At 41.4% G+C, this 26671-nt stretch overlaps 5 protein-coding genes across 11 annotated transcripts; all 5 read right to left on the reverse strand.

Moving 5' to 3' along the window:
• Positions 1-23: 23 nt before the first annotated feature.
• LOC115683769 (18.1 kDa class I heat shock protein-like) lies at positions 24-512 on the reverse strand. Its single transcript, XM_030608376.2, has one exon. The coding sequence runs from the start codon at positions 510-512 to the stop codon at positions 24-26; it is 489 nt and encodes a 162-aa protein (XP_030464236.2).
• A 670-nt stretch (positions 513-1182) lies between these two features.
• Positions 1183-4194, reverse strand: LOC115683855 (mitochondrial import inner membrane translocase subunit TIM10). Its single transcript, XM_030608490.2, has 6 exons — positions 3991-4194; positions 3677-3727; positions 3475-3527; positions 2571-2609; positions 2307-2376; positions 1183-1570 (listed from the first exon to the last, which is right to left on the reverse strand). The coding sequence occupies exons 2-6, from the start codon at positions 3719-3721 to the stop codon at positions 1520-1522; spliced, it is 258 nt and encodes an 85-aa protein (XP_030464350.1). The 5' UTR covers positions 3722-3727; positions 3991-4194; the 3' UTR covers positions 1183-1519.
• A 1048-nt stretch (positions 4195-5242) lies between these two features.
• LOC115683932 (uncharacterized) lies at positions 5243-7349 on the reverse strand. 2 transcript variants are annotated; one of them, XM_030608595.2, is made up of 3 exons: positions 6144-7349; positions 5716-6045; positions 5243-5615 (listed from the first exon to the last, which is right to left on the reverse strand). In XM_030608595.2, exons 1-3 carry the CDS (start codon positions 6193-6195, stop codon positions 5434-5436), a joined length of 564 nt encoding a protein of 187 aa, XP_030464455.1. In that variant the 5' UTR covers positions 6196-7349; the 3' UTR covers positions 5243-5433. The 2 variants fall into 2 exon arrangements, with proteins under 2 accessions (XP_030464455.1, XP_056165972.1); XM_056309997.1 differs by having other exon boundaries at positions 6132-7349.
• A 136-nt stretch (positions 7350-7485) lies between these two features.
• Positions 7486-9632, reverse strand: LOC115683832 (tubulin beta-9 chain). Its single transcript, XM_030608466.2, has 3 exons — positions 9129-9632; positions 8718-8987; positions 7486-8429 (listed from the first exon to the last, which is right to left on the reverse strand). Exons 1-3 carry the CDS (start codon positions 9520-9522, stop codon positions 7747-7749), a joined length of 1347 nt encoding a protein of 448 aa, XP_030464326.1. The 5' UTR covers positions 9523-9632; the 3' UTR covers positions 7486-7746.
• Positions 9633-10737: 1105 nt separating this feature from the next.
• LOC115683831 (uncharacterized) lies at positions 10738-26146 on the reverse strand. Of its 6 annotated transcripts, none has more exons than XR_008816212.1 (10): positions 25944-26146; positions 25686-25751; positions 23068-23318; positions 22772-22987; positions 19134-22688; positions 18801-18988; positions 18608-18698; positions 18380-18531; positions 12791-12851; positions 10738-10997 (listed from the first exon to the last, which is right to left on the reverse strand). XR_008816212.1 is itself a non-coding variant. In XM_030608462.2 (8 exons), the coding sequence occupies exons 3-8, from the start codon at positions 23272-23274 to the stop codon at positions 18505-18507; spliced, it is 4284 nt and encodes a 1427-aa protein (XP_030464322.2). In that variant the 5' UTR covers positions 23275-23318; positions 25686-25751; positions 25944-26146; the 3' UTR covers positions 18277-18504. The 6 variants fall into 6 exon arrangements, 1 of the variants encoding a protein (XP_030464322.2); XR_008816211.1 differs by having other exon boundaries at positions 10738-11079; XR_008816213.1 differs by adding an exon at positions 23511-23789 and having other exon boundaries at positions 10738-12851.
• Between the last annotated feature and the right edge of the window lie 525 nt (positions 26147-26671).

The following is a 26671-nucleotide window of genomic DNA, read 5'->3' on the forward strand; positions in this document are numbered from 1 at the left end:
CCAAATTTAAGCACCATACTAGGTCAGCCAGTGATCTCAACGACCCTGACATTGTCTCGCCTCGGAGCTTCTTCCACGACCTTCGGAACAGTAACGACGAGAAACCCATCCTTCATATCGGCCGTGACCAGGTCCAACCTCGCGTCCCCCGGCAACACGAAGCTGCTCGAGCACTCGTGTCCGCTGATCTTGAGCACTCTATCGGCGCCGACCTCGATGACGACGTCGTCGCTACCGAGACCCGGGAAACAGCCCTTGAAGAGATGGGCTTCGCGGGTCTCCCTCCAGTCGACCCGGGTACGGACCGGCGCGAGGGCGCCGGCGAAGAAGTCCGGGAAGCGAGAGGAGAGGGATGAGGAAGAGAAAGGGGAGGCGGCGAACGGGTCCCAGAGATCGAGGGACGGGAAGAGGTCGTTTCTCAGGTTCATCAAGGAGTCCCAAACGGCGTCCGGGGAGAATGGGTCGTCGTCGCCGGCGACCCGCCGTCGGTCGGTGACCGGGATGATCGACATTTTTCTCCCTGAGCTAAGCTAGTTCGCGTTCAGCTGCAGCAATACCGAGTGTGTATATGGGAAAGTGATGACGATGGCAGAAAGAGAATCCACACGTTTCAGAAATTGCCCCGAGCTTCTAGTAAATTCGGTGGACTCCGGTGGACCTATCGGGTCGGGTTAACTTTATCCACCAAGTTCCCGAGCCTTCTCGGATACGTTTCTTTTCTCCCTACGATGAACCCTGCCATGAACATGTCAGGATCAAATCCGGGACCTGATACTCTCCCGACCCCACCCCCAAATCACCAGCCATGATGAATAGTATGGAACCTAGTGTTAGTATTGGATAGGCGCATTTTCCCTAGGCCTAATTCCTGACCCGACAACGATGAGAACACCTTCAATCTCAAAGGTGAACAAAATACTCCCGACACTGAAAACTGTCCGTAACTTGCAACGTGCAGTCCGTTTTCCATTTCTGGGAAATGGAAATTTTTATGATACCTGACAAACTTGAACTAACTCAGCGATGATAGTAATGACGACGGTGCTACTACAACAAACACGATAAGGCCTACATAATTAATGGTTAAAATGATATTGATCCGCATGGTGAAGAGACCATATAATAACTTCTCCAATGGCAACACACACGTCCCTCCGGCCTTATAATTTCATCAAACACCTGTGAACAACAATCAAGACTTCATAAAATATTCAACAGCCAGGTGTCTGATCGTGCTTTGCTCTTCAGTAAGAACCCCATCTCAGAATTCCAATTCAACTGAGATTAACGCTGCTATTTATTTAAGAATACAAGTCTTCCCAATAACTGTGGACAGCGAGCATTCAGGACCGCCGCTGCCACTGCCACAAAGTCCAAACTAAACAATAAGCAGAGGACCTCGTAAACTCATAAGACACACAGAAAAAAAGGACTATAATATCAGCAGTTCCTGGCTTTCCTCAAAAATCCGACTGGGCATCTACTCTAGGATGACACGGATCAGCTGCACCAGCATATTCTACATTGGCGGACGACCAGATCCAAGCAACTGGCCTATTAGACTATTCACCTGCGATAAGTTTTTAAGAGAAAGAAAAGAAGACTTAAAAATTATCCCAACGAACAAATGTCCTGCTAATGCAATCATATAGCTACACAGGAAGATACACCTCAAGATTACCAAAGAAAACTATAAAGTACGGTAAGTTCTCGGAATTCGCTGCTTTTTACCAGTTGAGGAAATTGATAATTCCAAGAGTAAGAACTAGTTAGTTAAAAAATGAAGAATGCTTTGTCTGACAGCTTTTCCGTAATAGAATGAAAACTGGAACAGCTAATTTGCCTACTAGCTGACCCCATCAACACAAACTTGAAGAACTATTTTTGTGTTGGACAAAAGACCAACAATGCATATTCATGTGTACTCATGAAGAAAACCTCCTTTCATTACATAATACAGCCTAAAATTTTCCAGTGTGCAAATACATTAGTAATAACAATGATCAACATAGCACAACTACCCAAATTAGATATGACAGCAGAAACATTGACTGTAAATGTTCTTTTTCATAAGTAATGACTCTAATCAAGTGAAGAAAAAAAAGATGGACCAAAAGAGCTCCCCATGAAAAAGATAAATTGTTTAAACTTCTGAAAAACGAAAACATCAATATAACTGGGAATTCCAAGCACAAAGATAAGAACAGTTGCAGCAGCTGTTTAGAAAGCATATCACAAAGTTAAAATTATGTTCATGACGTAATCACTGAGCTCAGTGAGAAAAAATATATCACTCCAAGCCTTACCTGCCAATACTTTGAAACACATCGATCAATGCAACTATTTTCACCCATATTTAGCTCCGATTCTTTATACCTGAGAAAGTAAGGAATAACATTAAGAAAAGCGCATGATCAATTAAAATCTCTTACAATGTCTCAAGAGTAATTGATAAATGCACCAATATGCAGCTCATTATCATAAAGGTCAGCTAGAACGTTCTTCTTCCACAGCCAAAAGTATAAGGAAAGCTTAGTGCTAAAAGTACAGGAACATAAGACTTCACTTACTTTTTCTCGACGCACTTGTTAAAACATGTGTTCGTAAGCCTGCACCAAGGAACGAAAGAATTGATGATGTGATAACAGGGAAAGTGGCCGCTAGAAACAGAAAGTACTCCATTATTTCTATGATTGAATAACTAAGAACACTGCAGTCCCATTCAATGACACTCCGCATGATCAGACTGCTCGGCAAAGAAAAGTATCACAAAAACTTCCCAACAAATTATGATGAATAAGAGAGCTAAGCTTGGAAGAAGCCAGACACAAGCATTGTAACGCTCCTTTCTCTGTTCTCACTAAGAAAAGAGGGTTCCAAGGATTAGATCCCCAGGTTGTCCCAAATATTAGTCATTTTCTGTTAAAAACATCCCCTAAGATTGATGGGAACGAACAAGAGAAAAATTAAGAATAACTATCCATAAATTGGCTTTTAGATCAGAGGTTTTATGAAAATTCATTCCACTAGGATCACTTTTCAGAAATCTTAAAAAAGTTCCTCAATGCCATTATCGTCAAGGATGCTTGAGTAAAAATCGCGTCCCATGCCACTCTTAACCTCACCACCAGGATCATGAACAACATGATATGAGCAAAGAGTGACATTGAACTGCAAGTTAAAAACAGCCTATTATTGATGGTCCATAAGCTATAAAAGCACATTCATCCTTGACTCGTCTTCCCCAGAAAGGAAGGCACTAGTCACAACGCATTGGTACAGGAATTGAAGGCATACTCTTTAAGCCCGAGATGAAAAACAGGAGCGCATATATAAAATAAACTACAAGAAAGGACACTGGCTACACCAATAATCTGGTTCACATCGATGATCCATGAGCTACTCCATACCGACAAAGAAAAGATTATTGCTTTGGTGAAATAAGCAATGGGAGATACAGACAAGAGGACCCACTTGTTAAAAAGTTCCACCCGGTATTCCATCTCCTTCTCTGCCATGCCAAAAATCTGCCGGAGCAAAGACTCATAAGTGCAATGCACAATTTCAACGAGAACAACAAGCTGAAAAAATTGCTTAAGTCCACTGAACATAACAAGGGCATCAAATCACTTTCCCCAAAAAAAACCCAACCATCCAAGAAAACACAGCTAATCACCTGTTCCTTGTCCAGACCAGTCGGAACGTTATTAGCGGCCGCCATGACAACCTGAAAAGCAACAAAATGACCAAAATCAAACCAATTCAACAGCAACTGACGATCAAGAAGGCAAAGAAAGGAGGAGGACGAATGAAGGAAAGATGCGTAGAAGAGATTGACGAAAGAACACGACAAGCATTTGCAATCCTACGAAATCCAGTAACTGCAGGGAGGTTCGCTAGCTCTAGAATCCGTCTCGCAAGTTCCTGTGCTAGATGAAAATGCACGTGACGAGAGAGAGAGAGAGAGAGAGAGAGAGAGAGAGAGTGTACCTGGCCGTGAGCGAGAGGTTTTGGCTGGTCGCCGGTGAAGAAGACGATGCGGAGTCGGCGTGCTCGAGCGTGCGCTCGGGTGAAGCGGAGGAGACGGTGGCGATGGAGATCGACTTCGATTGAAGCAGGAGCAAGGTTGTATTTCGAAGTCACCTGCAAAACCCTAGGGACCGAAGGAGCAGTTTAGCATTAGCCTGCCCCTGTCTTCCCCGCACTTACGTGGCTGCGGGAAAAATTGAAAAATAAAAAAAAAGAATTTCCCCATGTTGATTCACGTATTTTTTTCCTTTTATTTTTTGCCCTCTTTCTTTTCCAATTTTTTGGAACTTTTTGTTATATAAATTAAAATACACCATCCAACTCGAGAACTTCAAAAAATGCACTTATATACCCACCACACACACGTACAGTTGCGCAAAGTTTTACAATACTCATTTTTTTGGGGTCGAATTTTACGATACTCTTATGGAGTTTCAATAATTTGAAATTTTGATGAGTAAAAATGAGACTGAAAATTGCTCTTGACCTTTTTTATTTCAAGGCATACGCATGAAATTTCATGCGGCGGTATTATTTAAAGAAAAATCGTACGATTTTTTTGAGAATTCTGATTGAGATATAGCTAATAATGCCAAAGTTTATCTTCGTAACAAAATAAAACAATGCAACAGGCATCGTAATCAAACGATGCTATTAACACTTTAACACCACTCTAATTCCCATGTCTAAGGTGCGATTTCATTATGTAAAGGGAAATTATATGTAGTCATAATAATCTAACGAAATCTCACATTCATAATCGTAAGATATGAGATAACACTTTAATAGGTGTAGCACATAAACTCAAATTTTTACAATGGATCAATATCTTGGTTCACGAAATTTAAAACTTTAACCGACGATGCCACTCAAGTACTTACTCATTCCATTTTCCTCCAACTTCTCTGATTAGGCCCAAACCCAATTGGGCACTCTTTTTTAGAAAACAAAATACAAATAGCGAATATTGTGCATGTTAGCATCAAAATACACCTTGAGTTAGCATCAATGGTGGAGTGGCAGTTTTCACAGCAATTACAGGGTGGCAACCATTGAGGAGTTATAGAGAAATATGAGTATATATTATCAGGATGATGATGGGGGCTTGAGATTAAGATGTATGTTTTGTGGTCAATGTCTTCGTTGATTCCTAGTTTTTTTAATTATTTCACAAATTAATATCTGAACTTTAGTTTTGTTCAAGAATCATTAATGGTATAATGATCATGTCACTGCTTTGGCAAAATCTGTATTTGCCAAATACCTTACAATGTTCTTCCTTCATTTGCCAGAATAGCACAGTACCATACAAGTTTTAGGTGACATAGCACCTTACAATTCTCATATCTATTAGGCAATTAGACAGATACAACCGCAAACACAGACATATGTAAGTATGACCCCCTAGTAATACATGGGAGCTTCAGCAGGGGCATATCCAATCTCATAGTAGTGTTCACCAGCAGAGAGACTCCCCATAGGCGCGGCGCCCATGGGACCGGATGCTGCGCCGTTGCTTCGAAACTCTCTCATCGCCCGCTTCGGGTTGCTCCGTTGCACATCACAGAGATCCGACAAATAGACACCTGTTAAAGATCGATGGCAGAGTCAGTGATAGCGAAGATTTGAGGAGGACAATGTTGCTTCAAAGCAGATGGCACGGATTGATTCGCGGTCGGGAATTACCTTCTCCGAGGGCCAAGTTGAAGTAAAGATCAACAATGTTGGGGCAGTTGTGGTAACATGCCGGTGAGCAGAGCTTGGCAGTGAAGTGAGGCTGAAGGAGAGCATCTGAAGATATGCCAACGGACTGCCTATCCACTCCACAGGCACGGATGCAATCATCGGTCTCGATCCACTCTTGCATGATATCCACAGCCACCTGAGAGGTCTTGCATTCGTATTCCGTCTTCCTATCCATCGGGCTCACGTAGTTCTCCAGGACACACCGCCTTCCATTAGACGCGATAGAGAACGAGCAGAGATGTGTAGGCAACTGCTCGCATACAATGTCACCTGACAACGGAAAACACAAGTTAAAAGAGACGGGTCAATCGAGAAATCAAATAGCTTGTCACAGTTGCGCTGCGGCGAAGAACAACCATGGGTTATACCCAGAGCTCCTTGGAGGAAGAGCGAGAAGGCGAGGAAGAGGATCAAGGCCATTTTGGGAGAAGAAGAGGAAGCCTGTTTCTCAGACAACGTTGCTACGAACCAAAGCACAATTGAGAGATCTCGGTGTCCTGCTTGTTGTGCTTTGGTTTGTAGCAACTTCTCTTTTGCTGGTGATGAATCTCTCTGGAGGATGCTAGTTTATATAGCACGAGGTGTTGAGGACCCTGTTGTAACGAAGAACCTTCGGTATGAATATAAAAGTGCAAGCTAGCGAAGGGCTTCTCGTTTCTGTACCGTAATTCGATGACCCTCCATGAGACAACCATAGGGGAAGTCTAGTTTAGTGGTAACGAAATCAACAAATTTTGGATCGTTTCGGCCTCTCCAATGTGCCACATGGAAGCTTCTCAAGAGATTGGATTGAAAAAAGATGGTGCCGGAGCCTTCAAGCATCTCAGAACCATTTTGACGTTTAGCCTAGGACTTATGTTTTGGCAGCCCCCCCGTCTAGCTGCGATCCTTTCAAAGCGAGACTTTCGCTATCAAGTGGCATGATCACTATGTGCGGCTCCTCGTACATTGTGAAACAGCACATAAAGACTGCAAGATTCGCAAAACTTACCATCTTGTAAAACAAATTCATATACGTCCGGAGACATTCTTGATCTCGAGTCTCGACTTTCATGATCTATGTACGCACATCGACATAGCCATCTATGCATGCTAAACATAGATTAGCTCCTACATTGTGAAACAGCACAAAAAGACTGCAGGATTCACGAAACTTACCATCTTGTAAACAAATTCATATACATTCGGGGGCATTCTTGTACTCGAGGCTCGACTTTTGTGATGTATGCACAATCGACATAAAGACTGCACAAGATTCGCAAAACTTACCATCTTGTAAACAAATTCATATACGTTCGGAGACATTCTTGATCTCGAGTCCATTCTTGATCTCAAGTCTCGACTTTCATGATCTATGCACATCGACATACCCCATCTATGCATGCTAATCATAGATTAGCTCATACATTGTGAAACAGTACAAAAAGACTGCAGGATTCACGAAACTTACCATCTTGTAAACAAATTCATATACATTCGGAGACATTCTTGTACTCGAGGCTTGACTTTTGTGATCTATGCACAATCGACATACCCCATCTATATATATATGCATGCTAATCATAGATTAGCACCTATCGGCCAACACGACAGGAATTCAAAGGTTGATGAGCGACCCACTGAAACTACTCACATTACGGCGTTCACAACTTCACCGTAATTCAGCAAGCAAAGGATCGAGAACTTGCTAGGGAATCAAGAAAATGAAAATTGCCACAAAATCTAGTCTTACTGAATGCAATATCAGTTTATAAAAGATAATAGGAATTTGAAGGATCTTGTCTAAACATATAGCAGTAAAACTGCAGGTTACAGAAAAATCTAAAATATTGTCCTTAATTTTCCCCCCCCTCATCAACCAACTTCACATCCTACAAACCAGCAACTGGAAGTTGAGGTTAGAAAGAATGGCTGCTAGATCATGATAGCAACTTCTCCATCTGAATTCAACAACCAATCAGATGTCCCTCACTACATATCCTCCTCCTCCTGATAATCACCCTCCTCTTCCTCGTACTCCTCATCATCGGCAGTCGCATCCTGATACTGCTGGTATTCCGAGACCAAGTCGTTCATGTTGCTCTCAGCCTCAGTAAACTCCATCTCATCCATCCCTTCCCCAGTATACCAATGCAGGAAAGCCTTCCTCCTGAACATGGCAGTGAATTGCTCACTCACCCTCCTGAACATTTCCTGAATTGAAGTCGAGTTACCGATGAATGTTGACGCCATCTTGAGGCCAGTGGGCGGAATGTCACATACAGTCGACTTCACGTTGTTGGGGATCCACTCAACAAAGTAGGAAGAGTTCTTATTCTGCACATTGAGCATCTGCTCATCCACTTCCTTGGTGCTCATCTTCCCACGGAACATGGCAGATGCGGTGAGATAACGCCCGTGACGCGGGTCCGCTGCGCACATCATGTTCTTGGCATCCCACATTTGTTGAGTTAGTTCGGGGACCGTGAGGGCACTGTACTGCTGCGACCCACGAGAGGTAAGCGGAGCAAACCCCACCATGAAGAAGTGAAGACGAGGAAAGGGTATGAGGTTCACGGCAAGTTTCCTTAGGTCAGAGTTGAGTTGCCCCGGAAACCTCAAGCAGCAGGTAACTCCGGACATTGTTGCAGATATCAAGTGATTCAAATCTCCAACTGCAACAACCGAACAGACATGATTTGCTCAGTTCACAAGTAAGCCCAAACGCAGGACAAGAATACACCTGCCCCAAGTATTTCTTCAGCAATCACAGCCAGTAGATCTCCCAAAATATATTCTACCATCTAATCAATTTGGATCCATCACATAAACATTATACTCAACTATCCACTAACAGATTTTTTTGCGTTCTTATTATCTAAAAAGAACGATCTATTTTAAACAGAACTACACACCAACAAACACATCATAATGTTAAAAGAGAAGGAAAAGAGGGAACTCACAGCTAGGAGTGGTGAGCTTGAGCGTTCGGAAGCAAATGTCGTACAAGGCCTCGTTATCGAGAACCATACACTCATCGGCATTCTCGACGAGCTGGTGCACGGAGAGCGTGGCGTTGTAGGGTTCCACAACGGTATCAGACACCTTGGGAGACGGGAAGACGGAGAAAGTGAGCATCATCCTATCGGGATACTCTTCCCTGATCTTCGAGATCAACAGCGTCCCCATCCCCGAACCAGTACCTCCGCCCAACGAATGGCACACCTGAAACCCTGCCCTCGAAATTCACAAGCGGAAAAATCAGTTCCAAAGCGCGAAACCAAAAACCCTAATCGCAAGCAGAAAAAATATATAAAAAATTAGAAAACCATCATAAATCGAGACCGGAGGAGAAGAGAGAACGCGTCTCGTACCCTGCAGGCAGTCGCAGTTCTCCGCCTCCTTCCGGACCACGTCGAGGACCGAGTCGATCAGCTCGGCGCCCTCCGTGTAGTGGCCCTTCGCCCAGTTGTTGCCGGCGCCGGACTGACCGAAGACGAAGTTGTCGGGGCGGAAGATCTGGCCGTAGGGGCCGGAGCGGAGGCTGTCCATGGTGCCGGGCTCGAGGTCCATGAGGACGGCGCGGGGGACGAAGCGACCGCAGCTGGCCTCGTTGTAGTACACGTTGACCCGCTCCAGCTGGAGCTCGGAGTCGCCGTGGTAGCGACCGGTGGCATCGATGCCGTGCTCGGCGCAGACGACCTCCCAGAACTTGGCGCCGATCTGGTTGCCGCACTGGCCCCCCTGGATGTGCAGGATCTCACGCATCTTCGCCTTCTCGAACGATCGAAGGGGGAAAAGGGAGGGAGGATTCGAAAGGCGAGATGAGATCTAGAGAGAGAGAGAGAGAGAGAAATGGAGGAGAGGAATAATGGAGGATGGTGAGGTTTGTCCGTATTTATATGGAGAGAGAGAGAGAGAAATTAGGGCTTCGAAATTCAAACGGTTGAGAGAGATTTTTTTTTGTTTTTCTTCTTTTAAAAAAATTTGTTGGAGAAACGAGTGGGGGAGAATCGATGGGCCAGGTGGCCGCCACTTCGAGGGCCCCTCAACGGATAGAAATCCAACGGTTGACACGAGAGTCGTGCGCTGTGTACGCCCGCCTTTTTGAAAATTCAAATTTGAAGCTTTGGGCGGGAGAAACGGTGGAACGGCTCGGTCTCGTCTCCCGAAGGGGGCGCCCTCGTAATTTCACTTCGACATTTTTTTGAGGCAAAATGAAGAGAGAGAGAGAGAGAGAGGAGATTGCGATGTCTAGCCGTTTATTTTCATTTTTAAATTCGATTTTGCTCTCATTTCTACCGTTGAAAAAAATAAATTTTCAAAGCCTTGTGCTGTCCAAGTGAGCAATTTCATGAAGGGTGCTCAAAGAAGGTTTTAAGATTAGGGTACAATCAGAATCGAAGGGGATTGAAGATATATATGAAGGGCATTTGAAGATCCGAGTTCACAATCTCTTTCGGAAAGGACCTGCCGTGTTGTAAAAGTCACTATGCGGACAAGAAGATGCACCAAGTTATGATGAACGAGGTACAGGAAAAAGGAGAAAGTGATAGGCCACATATTTCAAAAGGTCCCATATAAAAAGTGAAAAAGCTAATTTTTTTCAAAAAGTATTGAATGAATAAAGACAAATTCGATAATAAATGTTCATCATTTAAGGGTCGGATACGAAACGCTTAAAGCCATACATACTTCCATGTCTACAGTGCCTTTGATCTTACTGGGTTCGTGTAAAATTAACCCCATGGGCTAAATTTCCAGAGAAATACACCCAGCCTTCTGAAATTCTCTCCTCTCCCTTGCACTGAAATTGCCATCCAGCACTTTCAAAACGTTCATTTTGAACATCTAAACATGCAGAATGGTTTCCACACAAATTAACCCAGCAGGAAGAAACCTACTTTGATCCCGCATCCCCGTCAACTTAAATGATCGGGACCGACGCCTGCCTTATCAACATCAACAAATCAAAACACCGAATGGTACAAAAAGCATTGAGCACTTCACACTGGTATCGAACTCGAAGCATTCGACATTTTAATATTCCTTGGCATGTCCAGTCTATCATGCTCATAGGGCTCAACAATGGAACGATTTAACAGTGAAATTAACACTATTCCCAACAGTGAAAGTAACACTATTCCCTTAATTCACATTCTTTCTTCCTTGTCCTCCTTTCCTTCATCGCGCTGTCGGTGCTCATCATCTTCTTTTCCTTGCTCCCACCTTGGCAGTGGAGACTGGCTTTGGGTCACGCGCAGATCGCCACAGGATGGAAACCTCAGAACATCTCAAGCTCAATAGAAAGGGTAAAGACAGAATCTATTTCACAACATGACACCCAAAGTAATGAAAAGGACAATCAACAAAAGAAAAAGAGAATTAATGCAAAACCGAAAAGGGGATCATTATCCAAGAGTGAAAAACCAACCTAACAGACAGTAAAGGGTGTAAAAAGCTTTCGCTCAACATCGAAATTTTAGAAGCATTCCTTGAAAAAGTAGAAAACCTTTACGATCGCATCAGCTAGGGAAAACAGAAGAGAGCATAATGTTCACGTTAAATAAGCTACCTACAAAGGAAATTCAGGCGTCTCTTTTAGCATGGGTCAGGATAATTGAGAAATGCAAGCAATGTAAAGACGTCAGATCCTTTGGTGTGAATTTTCTTCGTATTTCGGACTACTTTCCAATCCATCCACGTGAAAGGGCCCAAAACTTCTTGTGAGGAAATACCATCCAAAAGAGGAAGATTCAACCAAAATCAAGACACGATAAGGAAAATCCAAACTTTGCACACTCTGTGCCTTAGCAATGCCTTAGGAAACCGAAAGCAGTATGACTGGCACTCTCCCTCCACAGCCAAATCATTCCTCCATGTCTAATATACATATATACGATGACTAGATGGCTTATCTAAGGCTGTCAAATGGAGATAGATCGAGTCCACTGCATATTAGTGATATCCTTTTATACTCTACAATAATACCGAACCCACAAAAAACTACATTCTGATACCTGCGTTTAAGTCCTCAATTTAGTCCATGATCTTCCTATTCTTGCTCACAAAAATCAAAAAGGGTGGCGGGATTGCTTAAAGTTGAGTCGCACCTCAACTAGAGCCACAGTTTTTCACACAAGGAAATGCTCAGGCAAAAGGATATCAAATAAAAAATCTATACATGCATACCAAGGTCAAATACAAATTGAACTACAGTAAACAAAAGAAAGACCTCAAGATAACAAAGTGGTCCTTGACAAGTTTCCCTCGATAAAAGTCCAATAAGTCCGAAGAACTAATAGGTGCGCCAGACATGTGCCTCCAACTTCCTAGCCGGTTGCATTCTAGCCCCAAAATTTCCTTGATTGTCCCTCAGAATGGACCCAGAATTTCTAAAAGCATTCAGTTCTAATCAAACCAGAAATCACCAGATTGTGTATGGCACCAACTCTTCCAAAGCAAGAAAAATAAGCACTTAACACATGGCTGCAGGTATTGCATCCTCAGCGCAAAACAACAATGCCAATACAAGTAGTAGTTAAAAAGGTAATTAAATTTACTGAGAACGACCATAAAGACATCTGAACAACAAAAACCACGGGAAATAATTTCACATATTTGGCCAAGTCCACTAAAGTTCTAAAGCGTACCACCACTATGATTAAACTATCACATAAAAGTGCGCCCCTAGCTTAATAACAAATCCAACTCTCACCTAATAGCCCTCTAAACTACTAATTGGTAGAATAATCATCAAGATGAAGAAAACTCAGGAGCCCTCCAGTCCAGTACAAAAATGATATGACAACCAAATCTATGAGCTAACATGGTTCTTATCAATCACAAGACACTCTCTTACTGGATGGACTAAGCATGCCATTTGGTGAGCTGTTAGCACTCAGCAAGAAAATTTATTTGTTTATAGCGATATCAAAACACTTAGATGATAAAAAGAAATGGCTAGTGCAAATATAGATTTGATATAAAAAAGAATAATCAGAATGTTCTTGCAAAATTCAGGGGAAACACGAACCTGGTCAAAAACACAAGGAAGAAGCAGAATTTCAAGTCCACAATAGCCCATAGAAAGAAAACCGCCCCATAGCCAATCATATCAAGAAGACACGGACAACTTTGTCAGTAAAAAATTACAAATGACTATACAAAGTATAGTAATTTAAGAGGGTTTCATAATTCACAACTACAAGTCAAGCAGAGCTTTGTGGACACATGATAGTTTTTTTCCAAATGCACCAATCATGAGTAATTAACTCAGCATTGTAAGCATACAATAAAAGTCTCACACATGGCTTCACGAAATCTTGACAATTCTGTTTTTTTAAAGGAATGTTGCTATGTGTCAGTCTCGATATATCAGAAGCTTGCAGCTGCTGATTCGAATAGAAAATTCCAATATAACAGACAAGCAAGTATATACAGTCAAACAGCTTTCAAAGAACTAATCGAATACTTCTGTGAGATATCGGAGCAGTTTACGAATCTTAGAAATTAATTGACATTACTTTTTTAAGATAACAAACATGCTGCATAATTCATGCGTCTATTTCTAATGGATACTGATCAAATGGGGGTTTAGCCGTAGGTCCAACTCAGGTTTGCAAAGCACAATATACTTTTCTTCATCAAACTAAAACAGTATAACTTGGTATGAGCATAAATTCTATAAGTCAACATAGAGAGCTCATCCATTTTCAGAAAAGACATAATTGATGTCAATCGATTTCCTTTTCACTTGTCAAACAAGTTGAATACTTTTATAACATATCTCACAGCAGTTTGTAGACCTTAAGAAAGATGTAAGTTTTTCCACTTACCATAAAAAAGGATGTCATTGCCATGCCTCATTATGCATAATTCTATTTGTAGCACATGAATCAAATGGAGGTTTATTTATAAAGCATCAGGCGTAGCATCATGCATAGGTATAAAAAATTTTTGCATCATTGACATTCATGACGTCGAATTCCCACTCTCACATTGTAATTATCATATATCTCATTTGCCTATAGCCTTAAAACCACATAAACATTTGTTTTAGTAGTTTTGCAGGATGAATGTTATGAACTTACTTTCTTTAAGAGCTTATAGCTTATAATGTTTTGTTAGACTTATAAGATATTAATATCATCACATTTATTAGATTCAACACAAGTGCTCGCAACAGATTCTTTGTTAAGTAAGTATTCTTCTGAAACAAATTCGATTGCTGTTCCAATTATTCATAATTGATAATTCAATATTCTACTTAGACTTAGAGCGACATGTATAGACTTCGATTTTTCCTATAAACCATAGGATAGGAAGATCCATAGTAGGATCATTCTACAATTATTTAACAGCTTATTTGGCTTAATGTATATTGTAACAGTGGAAGGAACTCGTTACATTTGTCCAAGATCCTAATTTGAGCTATGGTTTTGCTTTTCATTGTTTCTGGTAACGCTTAGTCATGTAGGAAATCCCTGAATTCTCCGTTATCCCAGATCACATATATCATATAAGAAATAAGAAAAAGGTTCGAGTCACTCATTTATTGCACTGCTCACATAGCAAAATTTGACTGTGTAAACTCTCCAATCCACATATCCAACCTCATTTCACACTTAGTTGGATCATTAATTAAACTGCTCAAATAGCAAAATCATATGTGTCCAATCCATAGCTATGTTACTTCACACTAATTGCACAGCCACGACATTCAAATTTGCCAACCATTATTAACATAAATACATACCATAAATAAGGTGAATGTGACACCTACCACTTGTTGTTTCTCTCCTTTAACAATTGAAGATGCATAGTAATTATTTTATCATACTAACAATTGATTGTTTTTTGTAACGCTTAGTCATGTAGGAAACACTGGAATTCTCCCGTAATCCAGATCACAAACATCATATAAGGGATGTGATGAAGGTTCAAGTCACTCGATTAATGCACTGCTGAGTGCTGACATGGCAAAATCCGACTGCGTAAACTCTCCAATCCTATCTAACCCCATTTCATAATTAGTTGGATCATTAATTAAACTGCTCCAATAGCAAAATCACTATATGTGTCCAATCCATAGCTATGTTACTTCACACTAATTGCACAGCCACGACATTCAGCTTGCCCACCATTGTTAACATACATACATACCATAAATAAGGTGAATGTGACAACAACTACTTGTCGTTTCTTTCCTTTAACAATTGAAAATGCATAGTCATTATCATATTAACTAATTATTTTCTTTCCCTTCTCTATTTCCCACCTATCAAATCCAACTCAACCAAGAGAACGAACTACTTTTGCTACATCAGCCCATGTATTCTAACCATGAAAACTGTCTAACAAATGGGAAGAATTTATGATCTTAACTACATCACTATATCAGTGATTCCCCATCTTTGCCACATCTCCAAAAACTTCTTTATGTGCATCCACGAAGAACCAATTCAAAATGAACCACTATTTATTTACTACTCTCACCTTAAAATCCATGTAAGATTTTACAACTTAAAGGTGCAGATGATCCACTATTTACTTTGAAAGCCAGTCCACTAGTCCATTTTCGGTGCAGAAGCTAATTAAGATGATTTGAGAAACTAGTTTAATCACATATTTTAACCTTTAACAGTTATTAATCACCCAACAAGAAATAGGAACTTTTCCAGCACATTCACTTAAATACTGTAACACTTGTACAATATTAAATCTAGTAAGGTTGACCTGAAGGATGGATCAAGGTGGGAAGACATATCATGACCATTAAAAAGATGTATGAAAGAAAGCCATGGGTTAGATGAACATGGATATAAAAATGGAATGACCAGGCCAATCGGGCCAATGATCAGCAACAACCATTCCAAATTTCCTAATTCCATATAGTATTGTCGCCCCTCGAGGCTTCATCTTTGCCATCCTCCAACTTCTATTCAAAAAAGTTCAACTATTCCACCACACAGTGTAAAATGCAATTTGTTAGTCAATATGGTAATTCCATATATCAAGCTCTTCCTCACTTCTCTTTTCTATCACATTTTCCCTTCATTTTTTTTTTCTCCCTCTTACCTTACCGTTATTTTTTCCACATTCGGATTCTATGCATTACCCTCAAAGTATGACTTTTGCAAGCTAAGAAGCATATACCAATCTCCTCTATATTATCTCCATTATAAGGGATAATGACACAAACAGTCCCTGAACTTTGGCCCTATAGGCAATGTGGTCCCTGAACTATTAATTTGTTCAATGTCATCCCTGAATTTTTGGTACATGTTCAATTTAGTCCCTGAGTTATATGAAAATGCTTAATATAGTCCTTCCATTAATTGAATTCAAGTTCAGGGACTACATTGAATATTTTAATATAGTTCAGGGACTACATTGATCATATACCAAAAGTCTAGGGACCACATTGAACAAATTAAAAGCTCATGGACCACATTGAACATTAGGCTAAAGTTCAAAGACTACATTGAACAAACAAAAAATTCAGGGACCACATTGCACATTGGGACAAAGTTCAGGGACTGTTTGTGTCATTTTCCCCCATTATAAATGTGTTTCCAAACATCTTACGTAACTTTATGAATACTATCAATGAATGAATTTTGCAAGATAAAGAACATACCAATCTGAGTTAATATTCAAATAGTATTTCCAAAATTCTTTACCTTTTGTATCATCCCTGTTATAAATGTATTTCCAAACATCTTACGTAACTTTACGAATACTAAGTAAAGCCAATTAGGCAAGCCATAACTACAAACAAACAACTGCCAAACATAGGCCTAGTGTTCGTTTGCCAACCATTTGGGACATTTATATGTTCTCATATCTACGATCTTGTTAATTTATTGGGACGTGACAATATGCCAATCGCAATATAACAAAAGAATTTTACTACACAATTGTTACTAGGAAATGATAGGAGATGACAATAGCATCTGATCAGGTGATTTAAGAACCATTTATCATCTTCCATTACACGATTACTTCTATAGATTAAAATAATAATGCTTATTGACGATACATCAATAAATTTTTTGAACTCGGAAATACACAATCTTCAATATTGAATTTCATGGTTGGATCAATCTTACACAAGCCATACTAGGACAAGTGAAAAAATTCTGAAAGTGAGAAAGCCAATGACAATATTACCAAAACAAGACCTACTCATGAATATTGAAAGATTTTACTTCTGAAAAAATCTACGTCAATATCGATCTTACCACATCAAAATATGTGCAGTAAACCTTTCCACAAAGTTTCGGCCTTTCTTTGTCAGCTTCTCCGAAAAAACACAGGTCGAATTGAAAAGATCTATTATAAGAAGGAATTTCACCAGAAACCCAAAAAAAAAAAATCAAACCTAAGAATCATCCTCGAGAAAACTTAGTATGATTGCATGATGCAACAGGAGCAGATCCAGTAGATAATCTAAAACGTTGTCATGCAGTTTTTTGTTTTGGCAGTAAGAAAGCTAGCTAGTTGACTTGTAGAGTAGATACGGTTCTCCAAAGGAATATAACAACATGAATCTGAACACCTCCAAGGTAACAAAACCTACCTCTCCATCAGCCCACAACATTTTAAAATTCTGCTACCCTCTCTCTCTCTCTCTCTCTCTCTCTCTCTCTCTCTCTCTCTCTCTCTCTCTCTCTCTCTCTCTCTCTCTCTCTCTCTCTCTCATGTATCTATGAGATATGCCTAACATGTATACAATTATTTTCATCAGGTCCAAACTATAGAGCGTATCTGGGAAAATCATGGACCACTGTTGCTGAGCCAACTGAAAATTTTTTCCCAAATACCGGTCGCTATTACATGACTACCATCCTATCCTTTCTCATGCAAGTAGGCACAGAACTTAGTAGCATTTAATGATGCCTTAAAGCGAATCTTGCATTATAATATGTCGACTAGCACTCTAGCTCGTACCTATGTAATTCAAATAATTAACTACTTGAAGTTGCATGCAATAGGGCGTAACTATTTTCTGGCTTTTTGCCTTTCAAATGGATAAAATACGTAGGCACCTTGAAGTCTCGATCTCATAGTAATAGTTCTAAAAGGGATTTTCTTTAAAGTACCCCTAATGCCATTGGCTACACCCAGCGAAAAATTGCATTCCTCCCAGAAGAGTCATCAGTAAAGACACGGCAAAGACACAATGAAACTTCTCAAAATTAGGCTAATATTCCATATTTGGGAGGGCCTCCCAACGATAAAACCTAGAGAGGATTCTTGTTTTACTTGCCCAACCACAATATTTTCTTTTCTCCACAGAAAACATGCATAAACATCAAAACCTGAGAGAAATGTCTCCATAATATCTCGAGAAAAATATAATTTCTTGGAGAAGTCAATAATGTATTTTGCATATGGATTTTTCCCGTTTTCAGCTTAAATGACGGAAGCTAACAATCCATACGAAAAGCAATTGATGATAGCCATAAAAGAAAAAATAGGAAAGCTACTAAGTTTGGAGTTGGAGCAACACAAGAGTACAGGAAAAACACAATATATAGGTTCAGGATCATAGCTGACAATCTTAGTAAAAGTAACATAAACTGTCCCGAAAGCATAAAAGAGACATGCAAGGTAATACCTAGATTTCTAAGTCATAGATACCAAGAAAAACAGGTCATGGCAATCAACAGTGCAGCGCACAGCCAAATTTAATGCTTGTTCTCTCCATCCTCAAAACCAGCATTTTTCATCTTGCTAGCATCTTCAGCTGAAATTAGTCCCCTGAATTGGCTGCACAGTCAACAAAAAGATCAAATTAAACAAGGAAAAAAAGATCAACAGTCACAATACTAAAACAAATATTTACATGTTCTTTTTTATGCTTGTTTTCTTGACCCTCAATATTGGCATTCTTCAACTTGCTTGAATCGTCGACTGAGGATCGATCACTGGAACTTCTACGAAATCACAAAAAAGGACATGATAAAACTAACAAATCAAAAGGGTTTGAATCAAATAAGAGAAAAGGAAACACCCACGATACTAAAATAAATGTTCACATTTTCTGTTTCTTGGCATTCTGCTGCTTAATGCTTCGAACCATGTCCATAGCTATTTTCTGGTGCTCCCTTGTTTGTGAATGCAGGTCCAGACCTTCAACTGTTTCACAATCCACTTTACAAATCCGACACCAGCCCATACTTGCTGCCTTTCTCTTTCTTGAGTTTTCAAAAGACTCCAAGTCACCCTTCATACAAAATATCAACAAGGAAATTACGAACAATTGGTCCTCAGGGATAGAAAGAATATACCACATGTTAACCAAAAAAAGAGAATGATCGAAGAAGGAATAATTCATGAAAATATGCATTTAAACATCAGCGCTACTCAACTGTATACTTTCCATCATTAGGGTGTCCTTGGAGGGGAAAGCTGCTTCTGAATCCAGTCTCACCAAATCTTGGATGACCAAACCTGCTGCCTCGAATTGACTCAAGCCCAACTGGTTCTCCTACACGAGTATGGCTGTGGAAGGTGCCCAAACCACCAGGCTCACCCATCCGCATTTGCATAGGCAGGTCATGAGAGCCAAAAGTATCGCCTTTGCGTATAAAATCATCACCACCCAGACCGCCATTCCTCAAATGCTCGCCCATCCTTAGATTCCTTGTGTCCTCAAACTGACTCTTATGAAACTGGTTTGGCAAAGCTGGAAACCTACCTTCCGGGAATGAACTGCCAGCACCATATAAACGTGGCTCCCTTCTACCATTGTCATCAGGAGGATTTCGTTGGACACCTGGAAGGCCTTCAAATCCACGTGAAGGGATGCCAGAATATTCTCCACCGGGGCTTCGATGGGTCAAACCATCCTTATGACGTTGACTGTAACTTGGCAGTGATTCATAAACTTCACGACCAAAAGAAGAACCTAATCTCCCAGGGTTATCTTCAGGATGACCTAATGCTCTTTCACCAAGTACACCAGTACGATCATATGATTGGAAGTTCCTTGATGAGGCAGCTGCATACTTCGGTGCATTGTCAGGATTAAATCCATGAAATTCTTTGTCAAGAGGATCTTTATTAAAAGGACTTCCAGAGGAAAAGCGCCCCCCATATTTTTGCACAGCCTCAGCATCCGGATGATATGGTCCACGAAATCCCCTAGTATCTTCTTCAAAAGGTCCACGGTCAAAACCACGACGAGATGGATCCATAGATGGGGGATTGAACCGTTCATCAGGCAAGGACTTCAATGCAGAGTCAAATCCAGAAGGATGGCCCATTCTCGACAAGTTTGATTGGATTTCTGAAGGATGTCCAAATACACGTTCCATGTTCCTCGGAAGATTACTGTCAGTTTGTCTACCATCCATGAAGACAGGCCTCTGGTTTGGATAGTTTTCAGCCTCAAGTAAATTGTTAGGTTGCTTATGAGCTATTCCACCTGCAGGTCCAAAGCCAGGAGGGCCTTGATTATAAATACCTTGTGGAAGAACTGACTGGGCGCCAAATTGCCCTTGACCTCTTCCAAAGGATGCTATAGGGCCTTGACCAGGCGGTAAATTACCAAAGCTGGGAGGGCCATGATGAGATACAGAGTGCCCTGGCATTGGTGGGTGTTGTGGAGGTCCAAGTGGAGGCTGTTGCAACATCGGAGGTGCAGAAGGCCTATGTTGAAAGGATGATCCATGAGGGGGCAGTGGAGCTTGATGCCTACGTTGATCAACAACCTGATTTGGATGAGAAGACTGCAAACTACCGCCAGTCTGAACATTTCCAGGAGGAGGGAAACCTCGAGGACCATCATGCCCATGAGCAAAAGCAGTAACATGAGGCTGAGGCAAGTTTCTGTCTTGCAGACCAGACTGTGGTACAATTTTTCCATCGCTGCCGGAACGTTGTAGCACCAAGTTGGAGTTCTTCTGCAAACCAGTTTCTTGCACCAGAGAATTTCTCCTTGATGAGCTATCCACATTTCCCTTTTCTTCTCGTGCCACATTCTCCCCTGATATGAAGCCAATACCAGAACCGTCTTTCTGATCTCCCACAAAAATCGCACCTTTTCCATGGGAAGGCTCCATCATATTTTCTGTGGTTTCTCCCTTCACCTTCCGCTTTACAGAATGCTCTGCATCATTTGATGCTGGCGCTTCAGATAGAATCTCATGAGTGGATGTATCTGCATAGTTAGACTCACCAGGTTCCCCTATAGCCTTGTGATCATTATCCAGATGCTTTGCCTCAGTTTCAGATCTCACCATCTTCATCTCACTAGAATCAGTTCCAGAAGATGACACTACATCCTTTTTACCACCCGTCCGAGGCAGTAGATCAGGTCGCTGCTCGCTCACACTTGCCCCAGGCTGTTGCTCCAAAGAGAATTGCACTTGATTATGGGTACTAACCAAGTTATTGTGGTTGAAACCAGCCTGTGTTGACTTAACCTGGTCTGGAACACCCGACTGAGGATAGAATTGTGATGGGATCCCCTGATTTGGAAAGGTTGGCCTCCCAACACTCTGCTGTGGCTGCGGATGGGTTGGGAACTGTGGTTGAAATGAATGAAGAGGACCATGAGGGCGCAAGTGCGACTGCACCTGCTGCTGCTGAACAAAAGTACCTTGATGTGCGGATCCAGGTTGTCCTCCAGAAGAAGGCTGCTGAGTTGGATATTGTTGAGGCATCAGCGGTTGAAACGGTGGGATGACTGCTCGCTGTGGGACTGGATGTCCTGGTTGTTGAGTATGGGAGTAAATGCCCTGCTGCTGCTGACCAGGAGGAATGCTCAAGTTTTGAGCAGGTGAAGGCAACAGAGCTGGTTGTTGCTGTTGGTTTGGAGCTGCAACTTGAGGAGCTGGATTCATATGGGGAGAAGGTTGAGGAAACTGACCCTGCATTTGATTAAACTGCTGAGCCTGTTGGTGAGGACGAACATTCATGATGTGCTGCTGGGGAGCTTGTGGTAGAGGCTGAGTTTGTGGATAAGACTGATAACCAGTTACCGCCTGAACCGATGGATGCTGTGTTTGAGACTGCCCCTGAATTACCTGAGGATGGGGGTGAGCCTGGGAAGGAGGTGGAACCAGTGACCCAGGTTGAGTTGGTAAATGCTGTTGAACTTGAGCAACAGGTCTATGTTGAAGCTGGAGCTGGGGAGGCGCCTGAGGTTGAGTCTGTGGATGGGGATACTGTGCCTGCACTTGCGGTTGCTGATGCTGAGGCACCTGCGCATGTGGCTGTGAATGAGATAGAATGGGGTATTGGGGTTGTGGTTGGGATTGGGATTGAGGATACAGCAAAGCCTGAGATGGCTGAACCTGAGCCTGAACTTGTGATTGCAATGGCATGTTTGGTTGAAGTTGCTGCTGCGGATTCTGAGATTGGGCAACTGCAGCAGATTGGGCATGTGGTTGCAGTTGCAGCTGCAGCTGTCCATAGACCTGAGGCTGGACTTGAGTTTGGGCCTGAGGCTGACCCTTGGGCTGTGTATGAGGCTGAGGTAGGGGTTGGGGCTGGGGCTGGACCTGCGGTTGGGGCAGGGCCTGTGGTTGGGATTGGGACTGGGGCTGGGGTGGGGGCTGGGGCTGGGCCGGGGGCTGGGCATACGGCTGGGGTTGCAGGATGGCCGGCTGCTGATATGGATAGTACTGCTGATACTGCTGTTGATATGGATCAAATCCGATATACTGTTGATAATACTGATTATAATGTTGCTGTTGGTGCTGATACCATTGCTCTGGAGTCAGAATAGCAGCCTGATCGACACTTTGGACCTGTTGTGCTGATGTTGCAGGTGTAGCAGTTTGAGAAGTCTGAGCCTCAGAAGCCTGAGAACTTGCGGTCCCAGCCTGATTAGTACTCTGGCCCTGGCCAGCAGTAGTAGTATTTGTACCAGGAGCCTCTTGAGAACCCTCTGCTGGCTGCACTTGAGGATGCACACCCTGCCATCACAATTGATTGGTCATAAACAATTCATGCCTAATTTACAATAACTATCTAAAATTTAAGGATGTCTGGTACTCACAGGGCAACTCTGTGCATGTTCCTGGACTTGACGATGCACAATCTGAATTCCACACCTGTTGCACACAACAGGAGAATTGCCAAAAGCACATCCAGCACAATGAGTGACACACTCAGAAAGTGGACCTTGCCATGTGCATCCACTCCTGTGATAGAGACAATGCACTGGTATTTTGCTGATAGTCTCAGCCAATGCTTTATTTGAATCTATGAGCAGCTGCAACAAATGAAAAACCCTAAAAATCCCAGCTTAAAATATAAAAACAATGGTTGTTAATACAACACCAGGATGCAAACCTTTGAATCTGCCTCAGTAACCAGATAGCCATCATAAGGACAAGCTTTAGTACTGCTGGCGATGTATGCCAGACATGGTTTACAGTACAGGTGAGTACACTGTGACTGCAGAGCTTCATTTGGGTATACAAGCAAACGACAAACAGGGCAGAAGTACTCTCCAGCTAGAGATTGGATGTTCAAAATGCATTCGTTGTCAAACCCCATGTTAACTGAGGTAATCAACCTACAGTCAGATTTTCATAATCTGCCTGAAGGCACAAAATATAAAGGAGCTGTTAATGCAAAAGAATAGGGAAATCCCATGTAATAGCTATTATAAACAGCAAAAAGCTTATTAGGCCACATAAGAACAGTATAACCTCAAATCAAACCAAACTAGAAAACAAAATAGATCGAACTCTTCGAAAGAATTTTGAACAAGAATGCACAGAGTTGGCTACCTAATTTTATGTAGAATGATCTCCCCACCAAATAGACTGATACTCTCTTCTGCCACCTAGCTCAGCTCATTCAAAACTGCATTACCTTTCTCAATCGATCGTTCTCTTTTTAGCAAATTAAGCGGACATAATGTTTACAATGATAAATGAAAATCCAAAGATTCCTTAAGATACTTTCCCTTAAACCAAACGAAAAAGGCATCATCAAGTATGGCAAGTATGGCTGCAAACTCAAGAAAAGAAATGCACTGAGAAAGACATATTCATCCCACCGTCCAGCTGCAAGATCTACACATAAATTAAAATATGAGCCGACAATCAGGATTTCACTGATTCGTGAGTGCAAGATGGACAGTCTTAATACAAAAGGAAAACCAAGAGGGATTGATACATATTGTCTTCTAAAAGGTCGGAAATTGAATTGTGTCGCTAGTTCATCTGGTGATCGGACACGATTAAGCCACTCACAAAGATCATTCCACTTCTTCCGCCAATAAAAGCACATCAACAAAACGCAAATCTTTCCCACCAGTAAAGAAAGTTAAAGTACCTTATAAAGCCAAGTACAATTGTCCTAGACTTCATTTCATCATATTGAAAAGCAAATGCTATCTACCTTATCCAGCAAGATAAATCCTTTCAAGTATAGAAACAATCTTCATAGATGCAAATCTCTTCACAATTATTCTTTGAGAAAAGATAATTCCATTTACATGGATGAATTAAATGCAGAGTTTCCAAATGGCGACATCTTTCAGAACGCATTCCATTCTTTATTCTGATCTGGTGAAAACAATTGGAGATTGATCTGCGTGGTTAATATTGCATGACAAAAACCAGGAACAAAATGCATCTAAAATGAGATATATTCACCAGAAACTTCACTCTGCATGGCAAACTAATCTGGTACTTTCTCGTGGTTTTGTCATGCGAATTACATAGCACATGTACATACAAAAACACATACCCAATTTCATGCTCCACACAGAAATTTACTGCAGAGTGGTCAACACCATCTGAGATTTCACTTGCCTCAATTTTATCTTGGTTTGACAATTGATGTAATATTCCACATCATGTGGTTCTGGAATTAATTCAGGTTTTATTTTCCGTATCTATGTCTCTCAAACATGCGGATGCACCATCCCCTGGTGCTTACTTAATAAAGAGAAACCGTCATAATTATGATGCACACAATCAGAAAACAATTTCTCCGCCTAAGACAGTAAGCCGCAAATTAAATGCAGAACCATTGAAAACTTGGTTTACCCATCACACGTGTTCAAACAGTGACGATCATAGGCACAAGTCACACGTGTAAATTTAAAACGCTATATTACACCCCATGCACGTCAGCTTCAATTCAAAAGGCCGATCCATGCAGTGGATTAGTAAATATTTGCAATCAAACTCATGAGAATGATGATAAAAGCGAAACCTGTTAATACCGAAGAAGCCACTGTGTCAAAGCACTATGCTACCAAGAAAAAATCCAGATTGTTCAACGAATGCAACACCAAACTCCTTCGAAGCACGAGCAAATAAAAGGATGACCTCAAGGGTCACCAACTTACAAATCAGCATGCCACTAGGTGCGTGAAGGGTGAGGTTATGGATTGTGAGTAGTCCCGAAATACCATAAAGATAACAAATCAACGCAAGCACATATGAACAAACGCCTGGCTAAAGGACCACATCCGCCAACCGAACAATAACAAGTTCAAACAATACGTCCAAGGGGAACAAAATAGATCCTTTATCGTGAGAGAGCACTAAACACAAGCTAACTTACAAAACCTAAGTTCAGCAACCATTATGATAAGTCAAAACAGTGCTTGTTTCCACTCTTTTTTCTCGTTCAGTTTTAAAACCCACAGGCATGATGTTAAAACCCACTTCCATTGCCGCTAGTAATCTCTCCAACCAAGTATCAAAGTTCTAAACGATCATGAAAGTTTCCGCCTTTTAGCTGCACACAGTGAATCCGTAAGAAAAAGAAGCTGACAAAGCTTGATTTTCCAGGGAGAAAAGAAAACTATAGCCCGACACGATGCAACAGTTAACGTCGGAACTTCGGAAACAAGGAACCCATCAACGAAAAGCCACATGCAAGAATTCAAATATCTAAACAAGAAGGAAAATTTCCGCCTTCCGCTACTGATCACAAACCCATACCTCGCAAGAAGGAAGCCGTCGAACTCGATTTTCAGACAAAAAACCTTGTAGCCTGACTCGGTGCACCTGCAAAAACCAACAACACGGACCCGATCAATGGAAACCAAAGCAGATAGAGGCCGCAGGGGCTACCCAGATACCAGATAGATCAAACAAAAACGCCTAGGAACCTAGGGTTCGCGTTTCAACAAGAAGAAAGATCCATCATCATCGCAAACCGAAGCCAAAACCGAACAGTAGAGAACCAGAGATCCATACCCTTCCAAGGGGGAAATGATCGAGGCAGGCGGAGGAATCCGAAGCGAAGCAAGAACGCCAGAGAATCGGTGCTTCTCGAGCGAGCTCGAGCGCTGTAAATGCCAGTGAAAAGGGGAACAGATTTCCCCCCGAATTTGCGAGCAAAGTGACAAACGGCGTCTACGCGAGAGAAATGCCCTAGTGCCCAAGCAAGCGACCGGACGTTGAACGCCAGAGGGGGCTTATATACTGATGATGAAGAACCGAGTTTGAAAAGGAGTGGACTGCTGTCTCAATTGGATTTCGTTTTTTTCCTCTAATGCAATCCGATTTTCTTAGCCAAGCCCCATTGATCTATTTAGAATATGCTTAGTAACGTTTCTGTTCCTATAAATAATTTTTATTCAGAAATAATTTTTTCTATTTCTATTCCCTACACAAGTTTCGGAGTAAAAAACACGCGTTTAGTAACCGTACAAAATTCATATTCCCGGAGTAGAAAAGAAACAAAAATGCGTTTGGTAGGACACAAAAAAAATTTTTACTCCCAATTTTTTTATTTAGTTATAAAATTATCGATGGAGACTTAACAATTCATGTTTGGATAAAATTGGATTAGAAATAAAATAATAATATATTATGATATAGAATTTGATGACCTTAATACAATCATAAAGAAAATTACTCCTTATAGACAAAGCAAATACCGGGTGATGATCGAGGAAATTGTAGTTTAGGGGACTTAACAA

Source organism: Syzygium oleosum, unplaced genomic scaffold (assembly GCF_021117445.2).
Source record: "Syzygium oleosum isolate NSW1041296 unplaced genomic scaffold, Sole_v2.1 Sole_v2.03, whole genome shotgun sequence".
In the NCBI taxonomy this organism is placed as follows: Eukaryota; Viridiplantae; Streptophyta; class Magnoliopsida; order Myrtales; family Myrtaceae; genus Syzygium; species Syzygium oleosum.